The 27,315-nt window shown below is 40.5% G+C and overlaps 1 protein-coding gene across 1 annotated transcript in view; it reads right to left on the bottom strand.

Annotated features, from left to right (window-relative positions):
• Window positions 1–2,424: 2,424 nt before the first annotated feature.
• socs6a (suppressor of cytokine signaling 6a) overlaps window positions 2,425–27,315 on the bottom strand; it is a 66,065-nt gene continuing 41,174 nt past the window's right edge. Inside the window, exon 2 of the mRNA XM_073051717.1 lies at window positions 2,425–4,703. Coding sequence (XP_072907818.1) covers window positions 2,970–4,583 — 1,614 coding nt within the window. The 5' untranslated portion in view covers window positions 4,584–4,703 and the 3' untranslated portion in view covers window positions 2,425–2,969. The remainder of the gene's footprint in view (window positions 4,704–27,315) is intronic.

Raw genomic sequence — 27,315 nt, 5'->3', positions numbered from 1 at the left:
AATTTTTCTAAAATTTTGAAATCAAACCCACATCCACCACTTCTGACAGCTCGTTGCACATTCTCATCACCCTCTGAGTGAAAAACTTCCCCCCTCATGTTCCTCTTAAATATTTCTCCTTTCACCCTTAACCCATGACTTCTAGTTCTAGTCACACCCAAACTCGGCAGAAAAAAACCTGCTTGCATTTACCCCATCTATACCCATCGTAATTTTGTACATCTCTATCAAATCTCCCCATCAACATGAATTATCCGGTGGACCACTTTGTTGAGCACCTCTGCTCCATCTGTCAAAAGCAGAATTTCCCAGTGGCCTATCATTTTAATTCCTATCCCCATTCCCATAGCTCTTTTGCCACATTAATGCCACTCTAAAGGTGGAGGAACAACACCTCCTATTCCATCCTACTCCAACCTAATGGCATGAACATGGATTTCTCCTTCCGGTAATTTTTCCCTCTTTCCTAATTTTTCACCTTCTTCTTCCATTCCTCACTCTGGTAGTCTCTTATCTCTTCTCGTCACTTGCCTATCAGCTTCCTCCTTATGCCCCTCCTCCCATGGTCCACTCTCCTCTGCCAACAGATTCCTTCTTCTCCATCCTTCCTTCCCCCACTCCCCACCTTTTTTATTCTGGCATCTTCCCCCTTCATTTCCAGGTAGGTAGGTGGGTGGGTGTGGGAGAGGGATGAAAGAGAATGATGTGAGAAGCTAAGAGGTTATAGACAAAGAGGCAAAGGTCTGAAAAAGAAGGAATCTGTCGGCCCCTTCCTATCCAGTCCTGATGAAGGGTCTTAGCCCAAAACATCGACTGCTTATTCATTTCCACTGACGCTGCTTGACCTGCTACGTTTGTGTGTGTTGCTCTGGATTACCAGCATCCACAGAATCTTTTGTGTTTTCTTAATTATCCCAATTACAGTTGAATTAAAAAAGGGAACTATGCATAAAAATAGCTAAATTAATAATTTAAAGCTGAATGTTACTGAGCACTGAACATTTTGCAGAGTGCATTCCAAAGCACCTAGTCTGGTGAAGCTGCAGATATCATTTTCCAGCTGGCTGGCTCTAACCTGTGATTTCAGATTTGATGATGCTTGAATATACAAAATGGTTTATTACTTATGTCACTCACAGCACATAGAGGAAGACCAATCAGAAACTGTTATACTGAGTGACGAATGACAATGCACACTAAGAAAGGTATATTATGAATTATTTTATCGGGACAATTTTGCCTGTACACTACAGAGGTTTTTCTATATGGCAATACAGGGAAATGTGAAACTGAACACAACCTAAAAGTGCACAAAGTACATGAACAAAAGGAGGAAAATAAAGGAAGGAAATTATTGATAAATTTCAGCCAAATGGTCTATTGAAATACAAATGAACTACAGGAATAATATGCCAACTGATTAAAAGAGAACGCAAAAAACATCCAATTTATCTCATTGGCATGATTAATCAATCTTTACCTGATTTCTACAAGGACACAGGGACATGAAACAATTACTCAAAGTCCTCAATCATGATTTCCAAATTACAATTTGTGTAACTGAAAACAAAGGAATTCATAAAATTCTGTATTACCTCAAAGAAATGAATGCTGGTGCCCTACACCTTTCATCCAAAATGCACAGAATTTGAAGTATGCACATAAAGCTCAATAGTTCCCTTTAAAACCAGGGACAATACTTCTCAATATTTACTGATTTCTATGTGGTGTCCCACTGGATTTTAAACTATTACTCAAAATACTGGCATGACAGCCTTTTACAAAATTGGTCCTGGGCTCACAAGCACAAACTGGCATAAGAACCTGATGTGCAATCCAGGGTGATTCAAAATAAATCTACATTGTGCTCTACCTTAAAAAGACATTTGGAGACAAACTTTCGAATCAAACACAAAATGTGAACAAATTTAAAATGCAAAAAGGACAAATGTTGGGATAATGTTTTTAAACTCTGAGAAGGAGGAATTTTAAGGAAAATAATTCCAATCAAAGAAATAGGGTTTGGACTTGCACAGAAGTCGGTACAAGAAAATTATGTAAGAAAGAGAAACAGAGAACAGTACATTGTCTGCAGGGTAAGTGGTACAAGGTGTGATCTTTCAGCCTGCCAGCAACCGCTTGGCTAAATATGCCAAACAGAAATAAAGAGCAAATTGCGCATGGATCTATGAGCCCCTCTACCATCTGCTGAATTGAACACATTGTGTTGTTGTTTTTCTCCATTAAGCATTTTTGTTTTTAATTAAAAACAAATCCTAGCTTGATTTTAAAGCAGATAAATTGCCCAGGTACTACCTTATTTGGTGCATTTTTCCCTGGGAGGTCACTTGTCTTTGAGCACAGCTGATTCTGAACAGAAGCACTAACGTTAACATGGTGGGACTAGATTTTTTAAATGTAATATATCGAGAATATACCAAGGTATTTATTCAATTTCAATGTATAAATGTACAGCTAAATAATTAATGACCAAAGCTTCAATATCATCCATATCATTACCAATTAGTGGGAGTTCAACAAAAGGTGTTGAGAAGCAAAATGTTGAGTTCTAATCATTGCTTTTAGTTATCTGACAGGTCCTGGGAGTTTATTCCACTGATTCTTTTATAGATCCGGATGGCAAGGATAGAAACCTGGAGTTAATAGTGTAAAATGTACAAAGATTAGGCGTGGACAAGCTTCAGTACTTTTTCCACAGGTGAGAAAATACTGCTAGACCTCGACAACTTTACTTTGAAAATAGGCTGGGCTAAGTTTTGGATGGGCACACGGTGGAAGGACTGGGGGGAGATTCATTAACAAACAGAGGTCCGTGATTACAAAATGAAGGAACACCTTCAAATAAACAATGATTTTTTTTCAGCTAATTTTCGATAAATTATATTTAAAAAAAATATTCCAATGCATTCCAGTTCTGAAAAGTGCAATCTGCAAGACTTCAAAACTTCTCAGTAGTGCTTTTCCTGCAAATAATCCTTCATTTTGTTTGGCAGAGGCAATTTTTGAATTAAGTCTATTCGAGTGTATTGACGGATAACGAAACGGCACAGATATTGTAGTGAACGGACTTGCATGAACCGGGAAACTGGATTTGTTAGTCTTACAGGATACGTTGCAGAGCCAGGTAGGCGAGACCTAGAATAGCAAAATGCTCCATTTTCGGAGTCTTTAATTGAATGCTCAATCAGCTCTACAATGGATGTATGTCCTTCCACGTCAGGCTGTTCATAAAAGCTAAACCTGCCATTTGAGTGTTCTATTCTAGTGTGAAGAGTTTTGCCTTGGGAACGAAAACTCAGGCTTAAAAGATATCGGTCATCAGAACTATCACGCACAAGAAAAGATCCGTCAGGCACATTGGCAAGCTTCTCCTCTGCCTCCCACCGTGTTATGGGGCCCCAGTACCATCCTTGCTTTGCAAGTTTTTTCAGTTCCTCCGTGAGACTTGTGACCACCATCGGACCATTATTTTGTACAGAGTCGTAAACTCTTCCCACTCCTGGAGCAGAATTTGGATCAAAGTTTAGATGATGGCGTACTCTTTCTGCTACATGGGCTGCTGTACCGACAAATCCCGGAAACGTCAACTGCATTTGATTGGAGCCTGGAGGTAGGAGTGGAGACAGTGGAGGGATATCAGTGTGGTTGGAGCTTGAGTTCTGCAAGAGAACTCCTGTAGTACCAATCAAAAGACCATTAACAGGGGGGTCCAAGAAGATATCAGAGGCAACCACTAAATCTGGAACCATATGTCCTTCATCGGTCTGTAGTGTGCTACCGCATACATGGGATGGCACTGAAGCAATTTCCATTGGCAATGGATTGTCAAGACAATAACTACGTGACCCTTCCATAGGATACATTCCCTCATCTAAAGGCATTGTGTATTGAATGTAGTTCTGAGGCATTAATCCAATTACAACAGGAACATGACAAGATTCATCAATATTTGAATGGGAGTTGCCATTTTGAGAGTCAATTTCCTTGACTGTGTTGCTCTGTTCCTGAAACATATGGTCCGTCTGCATGTCATGGAACTCTTTACGAACTCCATTTAATGCCTGATTCGGGCTATTATTATGAACCAACGCCTTAACTTTGCCCTCCATTTTAATACAGGTCTCTTCAGAGCTAGTCGATCGCAATGGCCAAGGGGTAGGGCTGTAATGGTGGCCACGAAGCGATGTGGACCTTAAGGGCCTTTGCGCTTTTAAATCATTAATGCTTGCAGGGGTCGAAGAGGAGGAAAATCGATCATCCTCCACGAAGCCGACAGAAGGAGAACTTCCTTTAGGCTTCTGCTTCTGCTTTGCAGAGAGCCTCCTCTTTAGCGTGCCCATCAAACCTTCACCTTTTGTTTTACTTTTTGGTCCTTTGTCATCCTCGTCAGATTTGTTTATATCATTACCAGTCAGATCTTTCCCATAACAACTAAACAGAGAATCCTCCTTCCCAAAATCATTCACAAGCGACGACGGCTGGACGACCACAAATTCATTTTCATCTTTGCCTTTGCTCAAATTGAAGGATTTTTTGATGGTTTTAAGGCTGATTTTCTTCATCCTGGCGAAGGCGTGCAATTCCTTTTGCACAGTAATGGCCTCAATGATGCTCTTTGGATCAATCTAGCTAACGTTCTTTTCTTCATCTAAAACACGGGTGAACATCACGACCTCCATATCCTGTGGAAGAACACAAAGACTTCATTACATTACAGCATTTAAATATTTTGAAAATTAGGATATAATGAGCAGGTTTAGAGCATGTCATAGTGTCAAGCCTATTCCTAGTATTAAATGCAACAATGCACAAAGTTAAATCTAATGCTAGAGGGCAAGCATTTAAGGTGAGAAGGTGAAGTTCAAAGTAGTTTGGGGCATGGTCTTCTTGTTTTACACAGAACTTGTTGGGTGCCATGTTGGAATGCACTGTTAGGGGTAGCAACAGAGGCATAAGAGGCTCATGGTTTACAAACTCACTCTCCGCTCCATGTTGACAATTATAGTATTGTGCAAAAATCTTAGCATTGTAGCTATATATGTGTACCTAAGACTTTCCCCACAGTACTATACATACACACTCCCAGCTTCTTCACATTACTTCATATCTTAAGGCTTTGCTTTACATACACTGTTCCAGGCCCAGACGACAGGATATTGACCAGACTAAGTGGCCACTTCATTAGGTACACCTGTACACCTGCTTGTTCCTGTAAATATCTAATCAGCCAAACATGTGACAGCAACTCATCGCATAAAAGAATGCAGATGCGGTCAAGAGATACACTTGCTGTTCAGACCAAACATCAGAATGGGGAGGAAATGCGATTGAAGTGACTTTGACCATGAAATGATGTTGGTCCCAGATAGGGTGGTTTGAGTATCTCAAGAAACTGCTGATCTCCTGGGATTTTGCACACAACAATGTCTAAAGTGTACAGAGGATGGTGCAAAAAAAAAAGAAATCCAGTAAGAGGCAGTTCTGTGAGAGAAAATGTCTTGCTAATGAGAGAGGTCCATGGGGAATGGCCAGACTGGTTCAAGCTGACAGGAAAGTAACAGCAGCTCAAATAACCATGCATTACAACAGAAGAGCGTCTCTGAACTCAAATTACAACAGAAAAAGTCCATGAACATACTCAGTGGCCACTTCATTTGGTAAAGTAGTGCAAAAAGAGACCAAAAGTAGTGAGTTAGTGTTCATCGGTTTACTGTCTGTTCAGAAATCTGATGGTGGAGAGGAAGAAGCTGTTCCTATAATGTTGAGTGTGTGTCTTCAGGCTGCTGTACCTCCTTTCTAATGGTAGTAACGAGAAGAGGGCTTTGGACAGTAAAATGAATACACACTAGATTAGAGGTGGCATGTATTATCAAAGCAAACTTTCTACATAAATGACTGTGTCTAAAGGAATCACTCATAATATAACATTTAAGAATAAACCTCACCAACACAAACGGTAAATGCAGCCAGTTTACATGAGGTAGGAGCATTTCTGTTATCTAAAAAGAGAGCAGAACTCTGCAAGAATAAATCTTCTGCAGATGCCACAAGACAATCAGCTGAGAGGAAGTGAATAGGTTGCCAGCATGATAAACCTCAACTTGCCTGCAGCAATGAAAGACGTCTGTTCTGAAACCAGTGCAATGTGTTGTTCAGTGCCGACAAGAGTCAAAAAGCAAATTTAAAACAAATGCTGTTTGCTTGATTAAATATAGTAATTATGTCAACTGTGCCTGAACCTTTAACAAACTTGTCTCACCAAGGAGTTTCAAAGGGTTCAGTGAATAACAAAAAAGTACAGCAAGCTATATTTTTTGGTTCACAATAATACGTTTGGGTATTTACAGAAAGAATAATTTAGTTTTCATCAATCACCCACATTCTGCTTTGAGTGAACCTGACAACTGCCTGCCCCCTCTCTCTGTCTCCCCAACTTTTTTTTAGTGAATAGAATGCAAAGGAGAGTTGTGAATGGAACTGCTACGTGCTGGGAAACAGGCTGGCGTGGACGTGATCACATAGATAGGTTTTCATTGCATTCAAGAGATTCTGCAGATGCTGGAAATGTAGAGCAACATACCCAAACTGCCGGAGGAACTCAGCGGGTTAGGCAGCTTCCATGGAGGTGAATAAACAGTCAATGTTTCGGGCCAGGACCCTTTATCAGGACTGGAAAGAAAGGGGGGGTAGAAACCAGAGTAGGAAGATGGGGGGGGGGGGGGGGGGATAGAAATACAAACTGGTAGGTGATAGGCAAAGCTAGAGGAGGAGGAAGGAAGGTGGGTGGGGAAAAAGGGTTGAAGTGAGGATCTGGGAAATGATAGGTGGAAGAAGGAGGAATCTGATAGGAAAGGAGAACTGACTATGGGAGAAAGGGAAAGAAGAGGGGCACCAGAGGGAGGTGATGGGTTGAACAGTTTTCCAGCAGTGAAGCTGATTGATAAATGACTTGGTGTAATCAGGGAATGATTACATCCAAACTTAATGTCCAATCACTGCAAACTATTCTTTGAAGTAGACACTCAGTGGCCCCTTTATTAATTACACCCGCTTATTAATGCAAATATCTAATCAGCCAATCAAGTGGCAGCAACTCAGTGCATGAAAGCATGCAGACCTTGTTGAGAGGTGCAATTGTTGCTCAGACCAAACATCAGAAAGGGAAAGAAATGTAATCTAAGTGACATTCACCATGGAATGATTGTTGGTGACAGGTGGGGTGGTTTGAGCATCTCAAAAACTGCTGATCTTGTGGGATTTTCACACACAGCAGTCTCCAGAGCTTACAGAGAATGATACAAACAAAACAAACAAACAAAAAAAATACAATGAGCAGCAATGAGAGAGGTCAGAGGAGAACACAAGACCATTTCAAGCTGTCAGGAAAGCAACAGTAACTCAAATAACCGTACATTACAAAAGTGGTGTGAGGAAGACTACACCGAGTGCTACCCCTGTATATAATAAAGAAGCCTCAGTATAGAAGTAATTTTTGTGGTGACTGAAACACAGCACTTTCCCTACAATTGCAACAAGAAGTACATGCCATACAGAAGAGCTCCAACAAATAAATGGAGCAGCAGAACATTAGTTAGACAGAAATCAGATTCCTTTATTTGGGCTACATTGAGGACAGGATAGGTGGATCAGGTGATAGTGGCCTAGCACATCTGAATCATCATCAACTGACAGCATTTAAGTGTCCAGATGAACACCTGAATCTCCTGGGCACGGAGGACTACTGGCCAACTGCTAGGATTAATATGGATGAGCAGCTACCAATGTGCATGTGATGGGCAGAACAGCCATATTGACCCCACCTCTGCGTGGATCAATTGTCCACAAGCAAGAGTCATAGAATTTTACAGCATTGAAACAAGCCCTCTGCCCATCTCATCTATGCTGACCACAATGACACAGAACGCAGAACAGGCCCTTTAGCCCCACAATGTTATGATGAACCAGCTAAAAAGTAAATAAAAAAAACCCAAAAAACCAATCACTCCTACCTACACAACATCCATATACTTCTATCTTCCTCTTGTTCATGTGCCTATCTACACAACTTTTAAAAGCCTCTAATGCCTCTGCCAACATACTACATTCCAGGTATCCACCACTCTCAGTAAAACACTTACCTCTCACATCCCCTTTGAGCTAGTCCCATTTCATCAGGTTTGGTTCATATCATTTTGAACCTTTCTTATCCATGTATTTTAGACAAGTCCAAATGTATTTTTATTTATTTAGAGATAAAGTAAGAAAGAGCCCCTTCCAACTCATTGACCATTACTGCCTAGCAACCCACCTATTTAACCCTCGCCTAATCATAGGACAACTTACAATTACCAATTAACCTACATCTTTGGAATGTTGCAGGAAACCAGAGCACCTAGGGCATATATGTCAAACTCAAGGCCCGCGGGCCAAATCCGGCCCGCGGTGGAATTATCTTTGGCCCGTGAGATAATATCTAATTACTATTAAAGCTGGCCCCAGTAATTGAAGCGCCTATGGCGTATGATATGGCTAATGCTGAGTTTATTCAGGTACCAGGTTTTCAGGGTTTTTAGTGTTTATTCGGCAGTCTTCTTCATAAGAAACGGAATTTGTAAAGTGAAACACTTTGTAGTTATAGCAGAGACTGAGACACATGAGAGCAGGCTGAAAAAACGGAGGCAACGAAAGCTGCGTTTGCACGCGTCCGACTGATCCGGCCCGCATGAAGCTGCATTTTGCTCAATCCGGCCCGTGACCTAAAATGAGTTTGACACCCCTGACCTAGAGGAAACCCTTGTGATCACAGGGAGGAAGTACAAATTCCTTACAGACAGCACCAGAATTGAACAGCCCTGCTCTGTACAAGCATTGTGCTACCGCAGCACCCCTTAACAGTTAAGTTTACAGCAGGAACAGTTGAGGGTTCCTCATATTAGAAGCACACAATTCATCCAATTTGCATAATTCAGCTGGAGGTCTGGTCTCCTGTTCAAGGGAGCAGTTTGCAACTCTGAAGGAACAGCAGTCTGCTACATTGAACACCTTGGTGTTGTCATCGAGGAAGTGGTGTCCTAGTGAGATGCCATTAATTTCTGTTCTTAGTGAGCACACAATGCAAACCATAAATGTCCTGTGGTTGTCCACAGGAAAATGTGGATTTGTTGCACATTAATAGCTAGAAGTCAATGAAACAATGCCAATTTAGGGCTAATTGTTCTTTGCTCCTGGAGAGAAGATCTTGCATATGAGGACTTAAATTTTCCTCTATCGGGGCAAAGACAAACTACACCATGCTCTGACTCCCACTTGTAACCTTCTCTAATGTGAACAGAGAACTGCTCAGATTGTGCAGAGATAACTGAGAGAAACTGGACTAGGCATTGCCTAGTTGCTAAATATGCAGATGCAACATCAAAAGCATCAAATCACCTGCCATACAACAACTTCAGCAACTGTGACCCACAGACAGATGAGGCGCCAGGTAGCAGTCTGAGGTCAGATCAAGGGAACAAGCTTTTTATAAGTTATTACCAACATCTAATCAGACTCACAAATGAAAGCAACATTTCCAGCATTCAAACTCCCGTTAGACTGAAGATTCTGTGACTGAGCATCCGGACTGTGAAACTCACATAGTGTAAAAGGTAGTGAAACTGAAAAGGAACCAAGTTGTGTCATTGTAGTGAAAACCATTCCATTTTTCAACAGTTGTTTTACTTTAATCTGTTTTTTCCTGTTATAAATGTTTCTGAGTTCAGTCAAGCAATTGAGATTTATCAATGTTTAGGGCAAGACATATCTTTTAGTATTCAGAAATAAATGACACTAATGTCGTGGCTTCTGGCTTAGACCATGAGACCATAAGACAGAGGAGCACAATTAGGCCATTAAGCCCATTGAATCCGTTCCGCCATTCCATCATGGCTGACTCACTTTCACCCTCAAATCATTCCCCTGCCTTATCCCTGGAAACTTTGACATCAAGAACCTATCAACCTCCTCTTTAAATATACCCAATGACTTGGCCGCCAGAGCCGTCTGTAGTAATGAATTCCACAGATTCACCAACCTCTGGCTAAAGAAATTCCCCCTCATCTCTGTTCTAAAGGGATGTTCTTGTAGCCTGAAGCTGTGCATTCTGGTCCTAGACTCTCCAGGTTAACTTTATCTTGGCTTTTCAATATTTGGTAGTTCTCATTGAAATCCACCCCCCCCCCCCCCCCACCATTCTTCCAAACTCCAGTGAGTACACGCCCACAACCATCAAATGCTCCTCATATGTTAACCCATTCATTCCCAGCATCATTTACATGAATCTCCTCTGGACTGTCTCCTAGCACACCCTTTCCTAGATAACAGGTCCAAAACTGTTCATAATAATGGAAGCCAATGCACTGAGGCTTTACTGCAAACCTTGCCTTGCCTCAGAGAAGAAAAGTTTTAATGTTCTGCTGTTAGCTGTATCTATACTGAAGTAGACATGACTGATTTTGTCAGCATCTAACTGCAGAAAGGGGGAAAAAAAAACGCATCCTCTTAACTTGTGTACACCGTGTGAACTTTGAAAGCCTTTTGAGCAGCAAGCAGTGGGTTCTGGAATTGTTCAGTGATGTTTCCTAAAGTCAGCAGTGCAAATATAAACTTAATGATAATGCAATGGAGAACAAACAGAAAAAGATAGAAACGCTCAGCATGTCAGGCTACAACTCCGGAAAGATAAACAGAGTCCATGTTTCAGATCAATTACAAACAAAAATACCTAGTCCAATTTTCCTGATGGATACATTTCGTTGGAAAAGATAACTAGCACAATCTATTATTTATTATTGGCACAGTTCTTCTCTTTTACATACTGGTTGTTTGTCAGTCTTTGCTTATGCATATTTTTTCAAAGTTCTACTGTACTTTTTTTATTTTCCTGCAAATGCATCCAAGAAAATAAATCTCAGGGTAGTATATAGTGGCATATACATACTTCAATAATAAATTTACTATGACCTTTGAATTAAATTGCATCAATTTTATGCTGGATTAACTCATAAAATTCTGGCAATCATGTGTCAGATTTTGGGGCTTTTATGTTTTGAATAAAAATCCTGAACAATGTCTCTCATCTTTTTTTTCCATTCAGATTTTGAACCTGCTGTGCAATTTAAACATTTTAAAATTTGATCTTATAGAAAATATAAATGTTTATATTAACTCTTATTTTAACACTGCCTCTCAATATTCACTTCATTCATTTAGTAATGCTGCCACTGGGTAATAGATACAACTTTACTCGTTTCTAAAACATTCCATATTCTAAAAGTCAGATTAATTCCTTGGGGGAAATAGGCCAAATAATTTTTAAACGATTCAGCTATGCCCCTCCCACAATGATATGAAGGTCAGCTCTCTACTCTTTCCCTGAAACCTTACATCCCACCTCAGAAACCTCTACATCCATACCTCTGGTCAATCCTCACATTACAAACTTTCCTTCCTGCTTTGCAAGTTTACCCATCCCACATATCTGACTGTGCTGGGGAACAGAAGCTAAAGCCTTGTTGTGAATCCCTCCTCACAAGCACCACCCCACATCCACCACTGGGTCCACAAGGAAATCAGTTTTTAAAAATCCAAAACAAGTCTCTAATGGGCCTCTTCATTTTCTGTGCAAAAATGTACTCACATACAAATGAACCAAAACATTTGTTAAAATATTATTGCTTATTCACGTGGTTCTTCTCTGTCTCTGCCAAGTAAATGCTGAACAACTTCCTCCAACCCATCCTCTCAAGCTCCAGTTAGATTTAAAAATTTAAAAAATACTTTTATGCCCTTTTCTGCCAACTTTGCAATTACACATATATCTTTATAGAGTACAGTATGTTCATCCTGTATTAAAAATGCAAATGTTGCAAAAGTTGCTGTAGAGTAGTCTGCCAAGCAAAGACTACTTAAACAAAATCTGGATAAACCTTCAGATTCTCTGAATGTGCTGGCATTTTCACTAAGATAAAATAAAGCTCTCTGCTTTTTTACATTATGGAAAGGATCCATGACTGTCATACAGTTCTCTAAAGGCCCATCACAAAAGATCACCTTCATTAAAAAGGTGAAGGCGTATAAATTTATTTAGAAGTTAACGTCCAGTAAAACTCTCAAGGCACAAATCAAATAGCAAAGTTTGTGTTAACTGTGGATCACTGTTAGAGTTGTCATCCTGGAGTCATTAAGTCATGAGTTTGAACATTTGAACATCAAATTTAGACCATAATACCATAAGGCTATAATGTATCTTCATCGTTCCAATAAGACATTAAAGGAACTTCACCTGATACAAAATAGATAACTCATGCCATTACTATGAATAAATACAGTGCTTTGATAAAGTATTCATCCCCCAAAATATTTTAACTTTTTTGTATCTCATTTTCTGATGTTAAAATATACTGAAGTCAGAGTTTTTGAGCTAATCTACAAAACATTGTGCATCTTGTCAAATCAAAAGAAAAATTCCAATACCTGTTAACAATTTATGAAAAATTAAAGCTGAAAAAGTATGCATTCCCTTTCTAATTACTACACTAACTTTCCTCAGGTGCAATATACATATTACCTTACCAACTCACCCAATTTGTAGATGTAAAAAATTGTATGATCACCTGTTTTCAAAGAATTTATAAGAATTGTCTTTGTAAGATCCAACAGTATGGTAAATTATCAACAGACCAAACCAAAATGAAGACAAAGGAGCATTGAAGACAAGTCAGGGAGATGATAATAGAGAAGCACAAATCTAGGGAAGGATAGAAGACCATCTTAAAGGCACTGAACATACCTCAGAGTCCAGTGTAGTCCATCAAGAAAAAGTAGAAAAAATATGAAACCACAGCCACACTAAGCAGCCACTATAAACTGAGTGGCTGAAGAAGAACGGTACTTGTAAGAGATGTTACTATGTCGCCGACAGTCACTCAGAGTGAGGAGCAGAAGTCAGTGGCTGTTACTGGAAATGAAGTTCATGGCTCCAAAATCTCTAAGGGCTTGCACAAAAAGGGTATTTATGGAAGAGTGACAAGGAAGAAGCCCTAGCTAAAAAAAAGCACATCCTTGTTCGTAAAAACTTTGCAAAGCATCACTTAGAAGATACTGTTAAGATGTGGAAGAAGGACTTTGAGACCGGATGAGACTAAAGTGGAAATTTTGGCTTCAACACCAAACAGTATGCATGGTAAATCTAATACTGCACATCGACCAGCTAACACCATTCCTACTGCATGGTGGAGGTAGAATCATGCTATTACAATGTTTTTCAGCAACAGGGTCTGGAAATCTGGCCAGATTGATGGGAAGATGAGCAATTTGGCAAGGAGGAATGGGCAAACGTTGCTCTACCACATTGAACAAAGTTAATAGAGAATTATCCAAAAAGACTACTGCCTGTAATAGCTGAAAGAGGTGGTTCAACTAAGTACTGACCAAAGGGGAATGAATACTTTTGAACTGCTGACATTTCAGTTTTTGTATTTTTGGTTTCTCATGTTTTACAATTTTCCCTATTTTTTTGGGCACTATTGTGGAAAAAAAAAAGGAATGCGATTCACAAGTAAAAATTCTCAGTTAAATTGATCAAAATCCCTGGTTGTAATATTCATTTATGTGAACAAAGGGTTGGGGGCCAAATACTTCTACAAGGCACTGTAGCTCAATCCACTATTCACTGGGTCAATGCCAATCCACTATTATCAGGAAATTATTTGTTCAGTATCACATTGCTTTAAGCAGAACCTGGACTTGGGTGAATTGGCTGCCTCGTATACTGTATAAAATAAGTAATGATACTTCAAAAAAAATCACCAGAACTTAATCTCATGTGCAGCTCCCCTGATCCTGTCCAACAGTGCTCCCAGCTGCTTCAGACTCAAAGTAAATATCCAATTCTTCTCTGAATGCTCCTATTGCGTCTGCTACCTCTACCCTTTTCAGTAGTGCGTTCCAGATCAAAATAATTTTCTGGGCCAGATCTGGTCAATTAACTGGCAAGTTGCCTGACCTCACTAGTTGCCTGCCTTGCAAGTCCACACTGATCAGCAAGTCACGAGCCCTAAACAAACCATCTCTAAACTTAACAGGCACTGCATCTATTTGTCTAAAGTTCAACGTTCAAATAAACTTATTATCACACTACATACTGTATGTGTCACTATATACTACCCTGAGATTTATATTCTCATAGGCATTCACAGTATGACAATAAAAGAAAATTGAAAGCCACACACAAAGACTGATGAAAAATCAATGTACAAAAGATAAACTGTGCAAATAAACAAAAAGCAAATAATAGTACAGATAGATAGAAGAGTACAATAGTACAGATAAGGCATTTCAGCCAATGGCATCCCCAATGGGAATAAAGAAAGAAGCTGGCAGGTGAGTAGAAAAGGCAAAGAACTGGAGAAGAAGGAGTCTAATAGAAGAGTAGACTGCACATGGGAGGAAGGGCGTAGAACCAGGGGGAAGTGATAGGTAGGCGAAGATGTAAGATGCCGGCAGAGTGAGGAAATGGAGGGAGGAGGAGGGGGAAAATTTCCAGAAGTTAGAGAAATTGTTACTCATGCCATTGAATTGGAGGCTACCTAGACAGAATATAAGGTGCTGCTCCACCAGCCTGAGAGTGGCCTTATCGAGGCAGAAGAGGAGACCATGGACCAAAATGTTGGAATTAGAATGAGGATAGGAATTAAAATGATTGGCCACCAGAAAATTCCACTCTTTGCAGATGGAACTGATGTGCCCGACATATCTGACCCCCAATCTACGTCTGGTCTACCCACTGTGGAGGTCAAGTTGGGAGCACCAGACACAGTAGACCACCCCAAAAGATTCGCAGGTAAAGTGTTGCCTCACCTGAAAAGGGTGTTTGGGGCCCTTGATGGAGGTGAAGGAGGAGGTGAATGGGCAGGTGTAGCATTTCTGCCACTTTCAGGGAATAGTGCCAGGACAGAGATTAGTGAGGAGAGACTAACAGATCAGAGAATCAGTGGCTGCTGAAAGCAGAGAGTGGGGGTAGGTAAAGATGTGTTTGGTGAATGATCACCAGGATGTGATTACCCCTGACAGACCCCATGAGGAGTCTGCTAAGAGTGCAGATTGCTCAGAGTGGTGGTCAACTAAACAGAAGGCTTGATCTGAGGAATTCAAATCTCAGGTGGGCAGCAATTAGTTGTTCTGAATGAACAGCAAATCCATTGATTGGAAGTTCTAAATCTATCCATGTTACCTTATAGCTGTGACCCATGGTTAACCAAGCATATAATACTTTACTCTGTCCATCAATCAAAATCCTGCAAAACTGCAAATCCCACCCTCCACCCTTAAACCCATCTGCTGTAGTATTCCCAAAGCTGTCATAGCATTCAACATATTTTTTGATAGCATTCCAGTAAATCTCCCCTCTGCATTCTTTATGGCCATGGCAACTTTCTGCACCTGTGGTATGCAGCGTGTCCAGGTGCAAATTTATCAATGATATTTAAAAGTTTCTTCTTGTACCCACCTGATGCCTCTGGTTCTGAAGTTTATAAAGGCAAAGATATGTAATTTAAACAAAAGATTCAAGATACAAGTTTATATAGCAGGCCCACTATGCTCGACAGAACAACACAAAACACAACAGCAAATCTCTCTCTCACACACTTTTAACCCCGGGACACATCTCCAGACATTGAACTTTGACCTCCCCAGTAGACTTGTAGTGATTCACAGACTCGGCTCCAGACAAAGGGCCTACACTTCCAGGCTTCCAATTCGTCTCTCTGGCCTTAACCCTCAGCAACGATCCAAGGCCACGCTGATAACTGAAAGCCAGGCCTCACACGCCAGACTTTACAAAGATGGGACCCCAATCACTAGGCATCAAGACCATTCTCACTGGTTCGCAAACCCATGGCGGCAGTGGAAGTTGTTCCTCCTGCCCACATGAATCCAACTCCGGAATTCGCCAACAACATGCGTGACCTAAAGGTGCCTCGACCTCTGTCAGTGTGAGGTTACACTTCCATGTCAGTGGCCTTCAACCACAGACTGGAAGCAGACTCCAGCCTGAGCTCTAATATCCCCACATCCGTGTCCCTAATCCGTAACTTGAGCCCTAACGCTCTTTTACATCCCCAAAATCATCTCCAAGAAACCCCCCCCAAAAAAACTATTAAAATTAAACAATTAAAAAACAACTCTGAGATGCAACTCAACAGATGTCACAATTTAGTGCCATCTTGGAACTTGGATTAAATGTCAAAATTACTGCTAAAAGACAGACTGTGAAATATAGTCTTCATATGGCCCAGTGTGAAATAGCTGTTAACCACAACAGTTGTGTCTTTGTCTCTTATTCATTTTTGGAACCAAACTGCCAACAGCTCTTTAATTTCACTGATGAAGGCATGTCAATAAATGGAAACCAAACACCTTTTGTTAGTTACTGTGATTACAGCATCTTCCTGAAACATCTTATGCATTGGAGGGACTCGAGTTTGTTAAACATGATTTGCCATTAATAAATCTGTTGGCTGTCATCTATTAATCTACATTTTTTAAAATTTTAATTTTGAAAAACTTGCCCACATTTTTTTTTTAATGACAATTACAATTTCTAATCCTTTTATCCATGAAGAATTCAGAAGTCAGATTAAGGTATTTGTTCTTCCCCTCAATTCTCATGGCAGCCCAGACTGCATTTTGTACTAGTTAAGTGACTTCTGTACTACTGAGAAGCTTCATGAATCAGTTTATATTGTTATGAGTGCTGAACAGAGCTGATGGAAATGGGGTGCAGAGTTAACCAATTCCCCCCCCCCCCCGAGAACTATGAACTATGGGGGGGAGGGGGAGAGGTAGAGAATTTATTGTATTTTGACTCTTCCTGGATTATTTACATTTCGCTACAAGGACATTACTTTGCTTATTAACATTCCTCAGGAGACAGCAGGAGTGGCCTGATTTGATGGACACAGTCATTTAGAGTTAATGGATGGCTGAGACCCCGTTAGTAGGGATAAAAGACAGGTCTGAGGAGACACCCCTCAGACACACCAGTGGACACTGACCGTGTGTTGTGCACCCACAGAAAGGTGGTGGCTTCAGAAACCGAACCAGGAGATCGGTCAGTAAAGCTCACAATGTTACAGCAGAGCCGGTGGGGACTTGTGTGTGTGTCCACTCATGCCAGAGTGACAAGTCCACCACAGAAGAACAGTCTGGCTGAGGATGGAGGGGTCATAACCGAATGACCACGACGGTATGATGGAATCAGAATACAACAGAAGGTTGCTCGCGCTCTCTCTCTCTCTCTCCCCAATGATTGCAACACAACCATAACTACCTCAGCACACGTGAACTGAACTCTATATTCTCTTATGACAATTCATTTACCCTTAGACATCGATAGAGTTTGTTTATTATTGTTGATTATTATTCCTACACTTCTATGTTTATTATTGCTAATCTGCTTTACATGTATATTTGCATTTTTTGATACTGTACTGTGTAGTTTACTAATAAACACTTTTAGTTTTCGGTACCACCAGACTCCAACGGATTCTTCTATTTCTGCTGGTCTGTAAACCCAGTTACGGGGTACGTAACAATATGTTATCTAATTTTACTAACCTTTCTTTTCAGTAACTTCGCATCTGCTTTAATGAGCAAAAAAAAGCATGTGCTGAGTACAGATTTAACACCTCAACCTGCCTCTGCATGATTTCCTTTCTGGGTCTTAACGGGCTCCACCTTTCCTGTCACTGTCCTTCACCATATGTGTGTTTACAACATACTTTACTGTCCCCAAAGATGCTCATCGTCTTTTTCTCTTTCTTTTCTCACTTCCTCTCTGCACTTCTAGATTTGCCTGTTCTTCATGCCAAACCGTAAGGTTTAGCCTTAGCCTCTCTTTTTGCACTTTCATTGCAACTTCCTCTAAGTTCAAGCATTAAATGCCTTATCTTTTCCCATGAGCCCTTCACAGTAATTTGCCAAACATGTAAAGGAAGCACTTCTTCCATTAAGCCCTCCCATCAGTTTTATCTGATGGACTCTGATTGTATTCTACCTAGGTCAGACTTACTCTACATTAATGAATTGAGCCCCCAAGATTCGACACTTCCACTCTTCCACGCATCGCTTCACTTTGAATATCCCGCTCATTTTCCGCACACACTCCAAACCTAATGGTGTGCGATCAATAATTTTCATATGTTCTCCAACCAGAACATCCTCCAACTATCCTACTTTTTAATAATAAAGATAACATTCTAAACTGATTTTTCTTTAATGTTTCTGAAAGTTCACACAAATATTGTTCTAGAATGTTTTAATGTGATACTTAATTAAAGATTTCACAAACATCCATACTTCCAGATGGATGTGTCTGAAAGCTGATGGAACACGTGTTCCTTCCAATGAAACTAAAGCTTCTGTAGTGTATTTTCCAGTATACCATGGTATACCTGTCTGTGAAATGAGGTTCACATGATATCAACATCCAAGTCAACTATAATGGTGAGTAGTTAGCTGTTGTTACTTGAGTAGATGGACAAAAAGCAATTGAAATTTGCAGTCATCAGTCCCGCTGTTCTCATGAAATCATGTTTTCCAAATATGGGTACAGCTATGAGTATTACCACAGACATCACTAAACAATTTAAAACTGCGAGAAGGGAATGAAGGTTTTACATTCAGAAACCTTACATGGGTAATACATTTATCTACACTTGGCAAGTGTGGCAAAGAACTGTTATTGGTTGTAGCTGAATTTTGGCTCCTATAAAGGTATCCACAACACTGGTATGAACTGCAGCAAATGATCAACACAACAGCATCAATCACCTTCCTGCCAAAAATAAATATCCTTATTATAGTGGCAAGGAGAGGTTGCATAAATTGAAATCAATAGCATGTTCTCCAGTGTGCCTGGCAGCTTAGTGAAGACAGAAGATGGTGCTTTCTAATTACACAATGATATTCATCTAGTACCTTGGTTTCCTTGGAGCATCTTGTTTCCTTGGAAATCCAATACTAATTATGTAATGCTGCAAGCTGCTGTGGTTTGAGTCAGTGATTAGAGAATCCAAAGTGACTAGATCAGTTTTATGATGGTAACAATGTTAGGGATAATTCCAGAAATATGAAATTACATGTAATTCAAGCAAGAACCAGTCTTCAGTTCTTAATGCACTGCAAGCAGATATCAGTTTGAAGTTAAAAGTACAGACTGTCTACAGATTGCAGGCTGCTGGCCCACAGGTTTGAAAAGTGACATTCCCATCTGCATCAGTCAAACATAAAACAATGGGGGTATGTTAATTGGCCTGCATCGAATTAGGCAACTCGAGTTATTTTCACCAATGTGACAAAGTTTAAGGTGGCAGACCAGACTGATGTCATCACTTAGCGTATCGAACATCGTCACAGGTATATTCATCAATCAATAGTTATGTTACTTGAGTCAGCCCAGACAACATTAATTTTAGATGTCTGGGATCTTTTAGACCATCTGTGTGAATTACATGGCCCAAGCAAAGGTCTTTGAACTTCCAGAGATGTCTCCTACTGTAGATACATAATTCAAAAGAAGCACCTGAAGTAAACAAGATCATTGCAATGATTGAAATTGCACTGAATCATCAGCTGTCATCTTTGATCTTTGGAGTTCCAAGTTTTGGAGACTATCGAGTGTGTCCGGGAGAATGCCTGCTTCTGATGAATCAAGGCCTTTAAGTTGCCAGCTTCAGTCTCTCTCTGGTGACTTCCAGTGCCTTTTAAAATTACTCAGCCCCCACAACTAGTTTCACATTACACAGCCTCATTTTCTAAATTTAAAATATACTGAACATTCCTCAGATCCAATACTATACGTTACCTTACCAACTCACTCGGTTTGTCGATGTCAACAATTGGAGGACCACCTGTTGTCAGTGAATTCATAAGAATAAACACCCTCCCTCTCAGTATGGTAGATTTTCAACAGACCAAACCAAGATAAAGACCTCAAGATTGCTGTCCACTGATGCTCCCCAATTAACCTGGCAGAGATTGAGCAATTTTGCAAGGAGGAATGGGCAAATCCTGCTCAATCACACTGTTCAAAGCTAACAGAGCCTTATCCAAAAAGACTTGGCTGTAATAGCTGCAAGAGATGGTTCAACTAAGTACTGAGCAAGGCGAGATGAATACTTTTGAACTGCTGTCATTTCAGCTTTTGAGTTTTTCCTTTTGTGATGCTTCACAATTTTCCCTGTTTTTTTGGGGGGCTCTACTGGGAAAAAGCAGCATATGATGCACAAACAAAAAATCTCAGTTATATTGATCAAAATCCCTGGCTATTTCACATACCTAGGCAGTCATTGTTGCTTGAGCCTCACAAAAAACCTCCCACAGGTTCATAAAAACACATCGCAACACTGAAACCCATAATACGTTCAGTTTTGTAGTGCATTTGGCAGTTCAAATATACATTCACATCATTTAATTTTCACATTGTGGCAATGAAGCCCCTTGAACACCTGCTTAAAAAAATGTGAAAATATATGAATGTTTCTTTAGAAATCTAATTTCTATTGTGGAATGTACAAGTATGAAGAGATCATTTTGGTTACATGGACAATATTGTATGCTCTCTAATGAAAACATGATTTCATATTGGCAACTTGGTAAACAACTGTGTACAGTGCATGCATTTAGATTGTCAATGTTTAACTGAACCTGTGTTCACTGTACAAGGTTGAAAGCAACTCGGCTGCCTACAGATCTGCACAGAGATCGTGAGATGTCAACATGGATATCGCTCACCATTGGCTACCCAGCTAGGAGTAATTTTATGATCAACTCATAATCTCATTGCTTGTCAGTTCTGGATACTGCCACAATTTGGACTGACTTCCACCAAGACAATTTTATTTTCTAATTTGTCCTGCTCTACCTGTTTTTTTCCCAGTGAATATGGCGGGGGCATGGTGTATAATATCACTCTTAAACCTTGCAACTTGTAACATCTGTGAATGTTTCTTTAGAAATCTCATTTCTATTGTGGAATGTACAATTTCAGAATATTCCCATGGACCCTAAACACACCCATCCAAGTGAGCTTCAGATTTCTCAGCCAACTTCTGCCTTGAAGCACTGTTGTTCAGTACATTCTGCTAAAGCTAGCTAACTGAATTCTGGCTCCCTTCTCTTCTCCTCACTTGCCCACCACCTCCCACAAATGCTCCCTCCTCCCTCCCTTTCTTCCATGATCCACGCTTCACTCCTATCATCGGATTCCTTCTTCAGTCCTTTACCTCTTCTACTTACCCCACTCAACTTCTCATTTAATCCCTACTCCTCCCACCTTCCCAATCACTTGGTTTCACCTATCACCTGCCAGTTTATACTCCTTCCCCTCCTTGCCTTCTTATCCTAGCTTCCTCCCTCTTCCTTTCCAGTCCTAATGTCGGTTCTCAGCCCGAAACTTTGACTGTCTATTCCCCTCTATAGATACTTCCTAGCCTCCCGAGTTCCTCCAGTATTTTGACAGTGTTGCTCTAAATTTTCTCCTCTTGTTCTCTCTATACAGGGCAAAACAATCGAGCAATGTGTCAATTTACATTTCTACCAAATGAATATTGATTAGTACTGTAATGTTAAAATTTCATTGCTTTCCATGAGTCGCACAGATGTTGTACACCAATGGCTTCAAATGTTTTTTCCTGGATTTTCTTGTCATAAAGAAGCAAAGAATATTTTCTTGAAGGAGAAATCCCTTCACAGGTTGCATAAGTAGCACTGCTCAGTCTAGCTGATCTGGGTCAGGATTTACATACTCTGCTGAATGCCATTCACTCAGTGGGCCACCAGCACACCTGGTCAGTAACACAATCATCTAATCAGCCAACTATGTGGTAGCAAGTCACTGCACGAAAGCGTGCAGATATGATTGAGAGGTTCAGTTGTTGTTCAGACCAAACATCAGAATGGGGAAGAAATATGATCTGAGTGACTTTGACTGTGGAATGTTTGTTGGTGCCAGACATGGTGGTTTGAATATCTCAGAAACTGCTAGTCTCCTGGAATTTTTATGCATAACAGTCTGTAGAGATTACAGGGAATGGTGCGAACAACCAAAAGACCTGGTAAGCAGCAGTTCTGTGAGTGAAAACAGCTCGCTAATGAGAGGGGTCAGGGAATGCCCAGTTTGCCTCCAGCTGACTGGAATGTGACAGTAACTCAAATAACTGCACGTCACAACAGTGGTGTGCAGAAGAGCAGCTCTGAATATACAGCACGTCGAACCTTGAGGTGGACGGGCTACAGCAGCAGCAGATGACGGACATACACTCAGTGGCCACTTTCTTAGGTACAGGAAGTAGGTACATGACTCTGGCTATTTTATAGGTTAATTATTATCACTGGAATTTGCTGTTATCCCCAGTATGGATGAGAAAACCACGACTTCCAAAGAGCCTTTGGATTGCAAAAGCATCAAGATCCAACATCATCATACATTAACAACTCCAGTGAGTAGGTTACATTGTTTACATGCCAAATATCCAACAAACATATTAGGAATGATTTTCCATGAAAACAAAGAGAGGTCTTCATTGCTGTTAAAGTTTCCTATAAAAATTGCAACATCCAAGCTCGTTTATGGGAATCTCTGGCCTCTAACTATTCGTAATGGGAAATCAACAATCTTTCACAGCATAAAGAGTCTTCCATGGGAGTACTGAAGGCCAGGCACAAATTACAGGAGCCCAAAGCCTCCCAAACTACACACATATCCAATCCACATGGCAAAGTATGTGAATGAAATACAAGACTCTCCTGGTACTTCAGAACCATAAACACTGGAGTGGAGGAAGTCACTTTTAACCCTGATGGGCTGCTTCATAGTCCCGTGATGAATATTCTTATTACTTTCTATGTATATTGTAAATACCTCCCATACCTGAACGTACATGCCGAGCCTCCTCTATATCGATGAGACCCAACATAGGCTGGTGAACTTTCCCTGCGTCCTGCACAGAAGGATTTCCCAGTGGCCAAACATTTTAATTCCATTTATCATTCCAATTTTGACTTGTCGGTCTATGGCCTCCTCTACTTCCACGTTAAAGTCACTCTCAGGTTGGAAGAGCAACACCTCATACATGACTGGGTAGCCTGCAACTGGGATGTCGGCATGAACATCAGTTTCTATAACTTTCGGTAATTTCTCCCCCTCCCCTTTTTCCAGTCTTCATTACTACTTCCCTCTTATCCCTCCCTTCTTGTCACCTACCCATCACCTCCTTATGGTGCCCCTCCATCGTCTCTTTTTCCCAAGGTGTACATTCCTCTCCTATCAGATTCCTTATTTTTCAGCTTCCTACATTTTCCACATATCATCTCCCAGTTTCTCACTTCATCTTCTCTCCCCTACCCACCTGCCTTCCCCTTTATCTGGTTTCACCTATCAACTGCTAGCTTGTATTCCCTCCCCTTCTCCCCTTGTTCTGGCTTCTTCTACCTTCCTTTCCAATCCTGCTGAAGGGTCTCGCCCCAAATGTTCAGCTCTTTATTTCTTTCCATTGTTGCCTGTTGAGTTCCTCCAAATTTTGTGTATGTGTTACCATGAAATTTTGTCCAGTTTTCCACCTGTATGGTGATACTATTGCACCTAAAACTCCACTATGCTTACTTCTCCAATAATCAGAAACTTTCTCCACAATACAGATTTCAGTGATCTCTTTTCCTGCATTTCTGCAGCTGTACGGGACAGGGCTCATGAGCCAGTTTCGTTGTGCTGGATGTCCTTGGGGGCATCTGGAACTTCAAAACAACGCTGCACACACTGTCCCCCTGGTTGTGGACACCTCTACATATGCTCAATCACCCATGGTATTATTAAACACAAAACTCTGATAAACATACAAAAGTTTGTGCCTAGGAACTCTAGAACCAACTCCGATTCACTTTCCACTTTTAGTGACAATTCTTCATCAGCCTCACATAATTAGGATGCCATTCATTACAGTACTGTGGATGTACAGTTACCAATATATGCACAGCAAACTTCGATAATGTACCGTGGAGAGCATCCTGACTGGTTACATCGTACTCTGGTATTGACACACCGATGCCCAGGAACAGAAATGTCTATAGAAAGTAGTGGATATGGCCCAACCCATTATAGGCGAAGCCCTCCCAGTATTGATCACATCTATAATGAGCACTGCCATTAAGAAAGAAGCATCCATCATCAAGGTGCCTTGCCATGCACTCTTTTCACTACTACCATCAAGTGGAAGGTCCAGAAGCCTTAGGTCCCACCCATCAGATTCAAGAACAGTTATTACCCTACAACCATCAGACCCCTGAACCAGCATGAATAACTTCTCTCACCTCAACTCTGAACTGATTCCACACCTCACAGACTCACTTTCAAGGACTTGACATTTCATGTTCTCAGTATTAGATTTTTTTAAAATCCTCACAATTTGTCTTCTTTTGCACGTTGCTGGTTTGTCAGTCTTTGTGTATAGTTTTTCATAAATTCTATTGCATTTCTTTATTTTTCTGTAAAGGTACTAGATGATGACATATACCTGTACATACTTGGATAATAAATTTTCTTTGACTTTTCTGTACTTTCTAACTTGCAGACAAAATCAATTTACATACATCTGTAAATATGGAACCTGTTCATTACTATGGATGGCTTGTACTTTTAAAAAAAAATATACGGACTAACAACAATAGCACGCAATAGTATAATCACCTTACTTATACATGTTTACATTCCCCTATACACCATAAGAAAGTGGCAGGAAGCAGTGGGCTATGACTATCAGATGACTAAAATTAGTTCAACTACAGCCATAACAAGACAAAGACAAGGACATAACATTGATAACAGCATCAGCTTATATTGTTTCAGAAATATTGAGGTTTCACTACGACTTATCAAAAAGCACTGAATTTTTACTTCTGATAAACTGCTCCACAGTGTAAATGACCCAGAGTTGTTACGTCAAAGAAAACAGAAAATTCCAAAGATTCTTCACCTTTAGGAAGTAATACCTACATACTTTGTTTGTAAATGATTACACCCTTATCACTGGAGTCATCAAAAATATTGAAAATTTTGTTTCAGTGCTAATATAATCTCTGCTTTTCTAAATCAAATTTCTTGGAAAACGGGAAGGAAATGTAAATCTGATCAGTCAAAAAAAAAAGGAACTGAATGATGCTTGGTTTCCCTTGGTTTTAAACAGATGTTGTTTAAAGAAAGCTATCAAACTCAAACACCCCCCAGCACAAAAAAAGGGCAATAAGAACATCAACCCCGAAGCCGCCATCCCCAGCACAAAAAACTAACAAAATGCAACACGAGTATCCAGCACCAAACCCCTGCCCCTCGCACAGAACAAAACTAACAAAATGCACCACACAGCAATGAGAAAGAATGGGTGAATATAAAATCATAACACTGAAAAAGTCCATGGTCCAATCCATAAATGTAGAACCTCGGCAACATCCTCTGACAAGAGACAGAGTGAGACCACTTGAGTGCAGAGGCCTACCTTCAGCAACAGCAAGCAATAGGCTGCCACACAGTCTCCTACTCCAGCAGCAGAGAGATCCCTCTCATCGCGACCAAAAGGCAGGCAGTTGTCACTGAACCCTCACTCGCCTTCCACATTCATCTTGATGTTTCAATTTTCGACGCTTTAATCGGCGATCAATGGATTGTTTAATTGGCAAAATGGAGTCTCAAAGCTTCATCACCTCGAGGCCACTCAAGCTTGCACTTGCTTCATTGAATCTTCTTGGAGACAGCAAAGCACTAGATCACTGAGTCGATCTCCAAACTCTATATTGCGGCTCTTACAATTCCATAAACACATTTAAGATGAAAAGCAGACACAAAAGAAGTGAAATAAGCAGTTTTGGGGACTATCTGGAAGATGTTGACCAAGGGAACATTGTACACTGGCGCCATCTTGGCTGGATTCAACTACTGTTTAACTGCGTAACAAATTAAGTATTTAAATGAAATACAGAACAAATTAGAACACTACCAATAATACTAGTACAGTATTATAAAACTGTGTATTGGTTCCTTACAGTAACCGATGGAAGAATTCATCCAGTATACACTGCCGTGTCCTCCTGTAAACGAACAAAATCAATGTGCACTCTGAGTGTAGATAACGGACTACCTTCATACAACGCTATCACCAATTGCACTTTCTAAATCTTAATTTTCATTCTAACATTCAAACGATTGTCGATATTTTCAAATTCTTTGTAGTTCCTAACTTACTGAAGCAGTGAAGTCGTTTCAATTTCACTCATGGCCGTTTCTGGCATCTCCAAGACTGAATGCTTGAAACCGCAGTGAGCAAAACAGTTCTGAATTGCCTTACCGCTTATTTCTCACCAACTATCAGTGACAAAAATCACAGCTTTTTGAACGCAAACACATGCAGCTGATGCTATTTAAAAACTGTTTGCTCTAAGCACGGTGTAGTGTCTAACAGCCACGCAAGTGCCTGCGACTGATGCTAATTCAAAACTGTTCAGCAACAGTCCCCTGACCCAACTAAGTGGCATAGAGTCCCAAATAAGCAAGAGAATCCCGGCAAATTTCTAGATTAGTTTTTGTTCTTTAAGATTTGTCCCAAGTAAGTGGCTGCTCCGATTAACCATGGCTCAATTAACTGGAATCCACTACATATTGAAATATGTAAAAATAACAGTACAGGCAGTCCCTGGGTTACGTACGAGTTCCGTTCCTGAGTCTGTCTTCAAGTCGGATTTGTACATAAGTTGGAACAAGTACATCCGGTATTATTTAGCGTTAGTTAGTCAAACGTTTGTCTTAGTAATATAGTATATATTTTACCTTTCTATGCATATAAAACACTTAAGAAACCTATGTATTCCAATAATTAGACCACTGCATTGCTTAGTAATAATTGTAGCTTTCATCGGGGCAGGGCCTTTCACATGCTCCATTATTCTCACTTTATCCATTATCCTTTAAAATTGTTCCAATCATTGACCGACTGTAGCCTAACGCTTTTCTAATGACCGATGGCGTTTCACCTCTTTCCAAACGTTTTATTATTATCACTTTATTTTCAATCGCGATCGCTTCCCGTCAATGGAACAGAAGTACTACGCGCAGTGGGTCCCAACCTCTGCTGGCTCCTGAGGTCTGCTGGGTCCTAAGGACCACCGCACTGAGACAGGCTAAGTGGGACAAGTGGGGGCTGTGCTGGGTTT

Source organism: Hemitrygon akajei, chromosome 1 (genome assembly GCF_048418815.1).
Source record: "Hemitrygon akajei chromosome 1, sHemAka1.3, whole genome shotgun sequence".
NCBI classification, from domain to species: Eukaryota; Metazoa; Chordata; class Chondrichthyes; order Myliobatiformes; family Dasyatidae; genus Hemitrygon; species Hemitrygon akajei.
The sequence above is the reverse complement of the archived record's forward strand: the minus strand, read 5'-3'. Positions and strand labels throughout refer to the sequence as shown.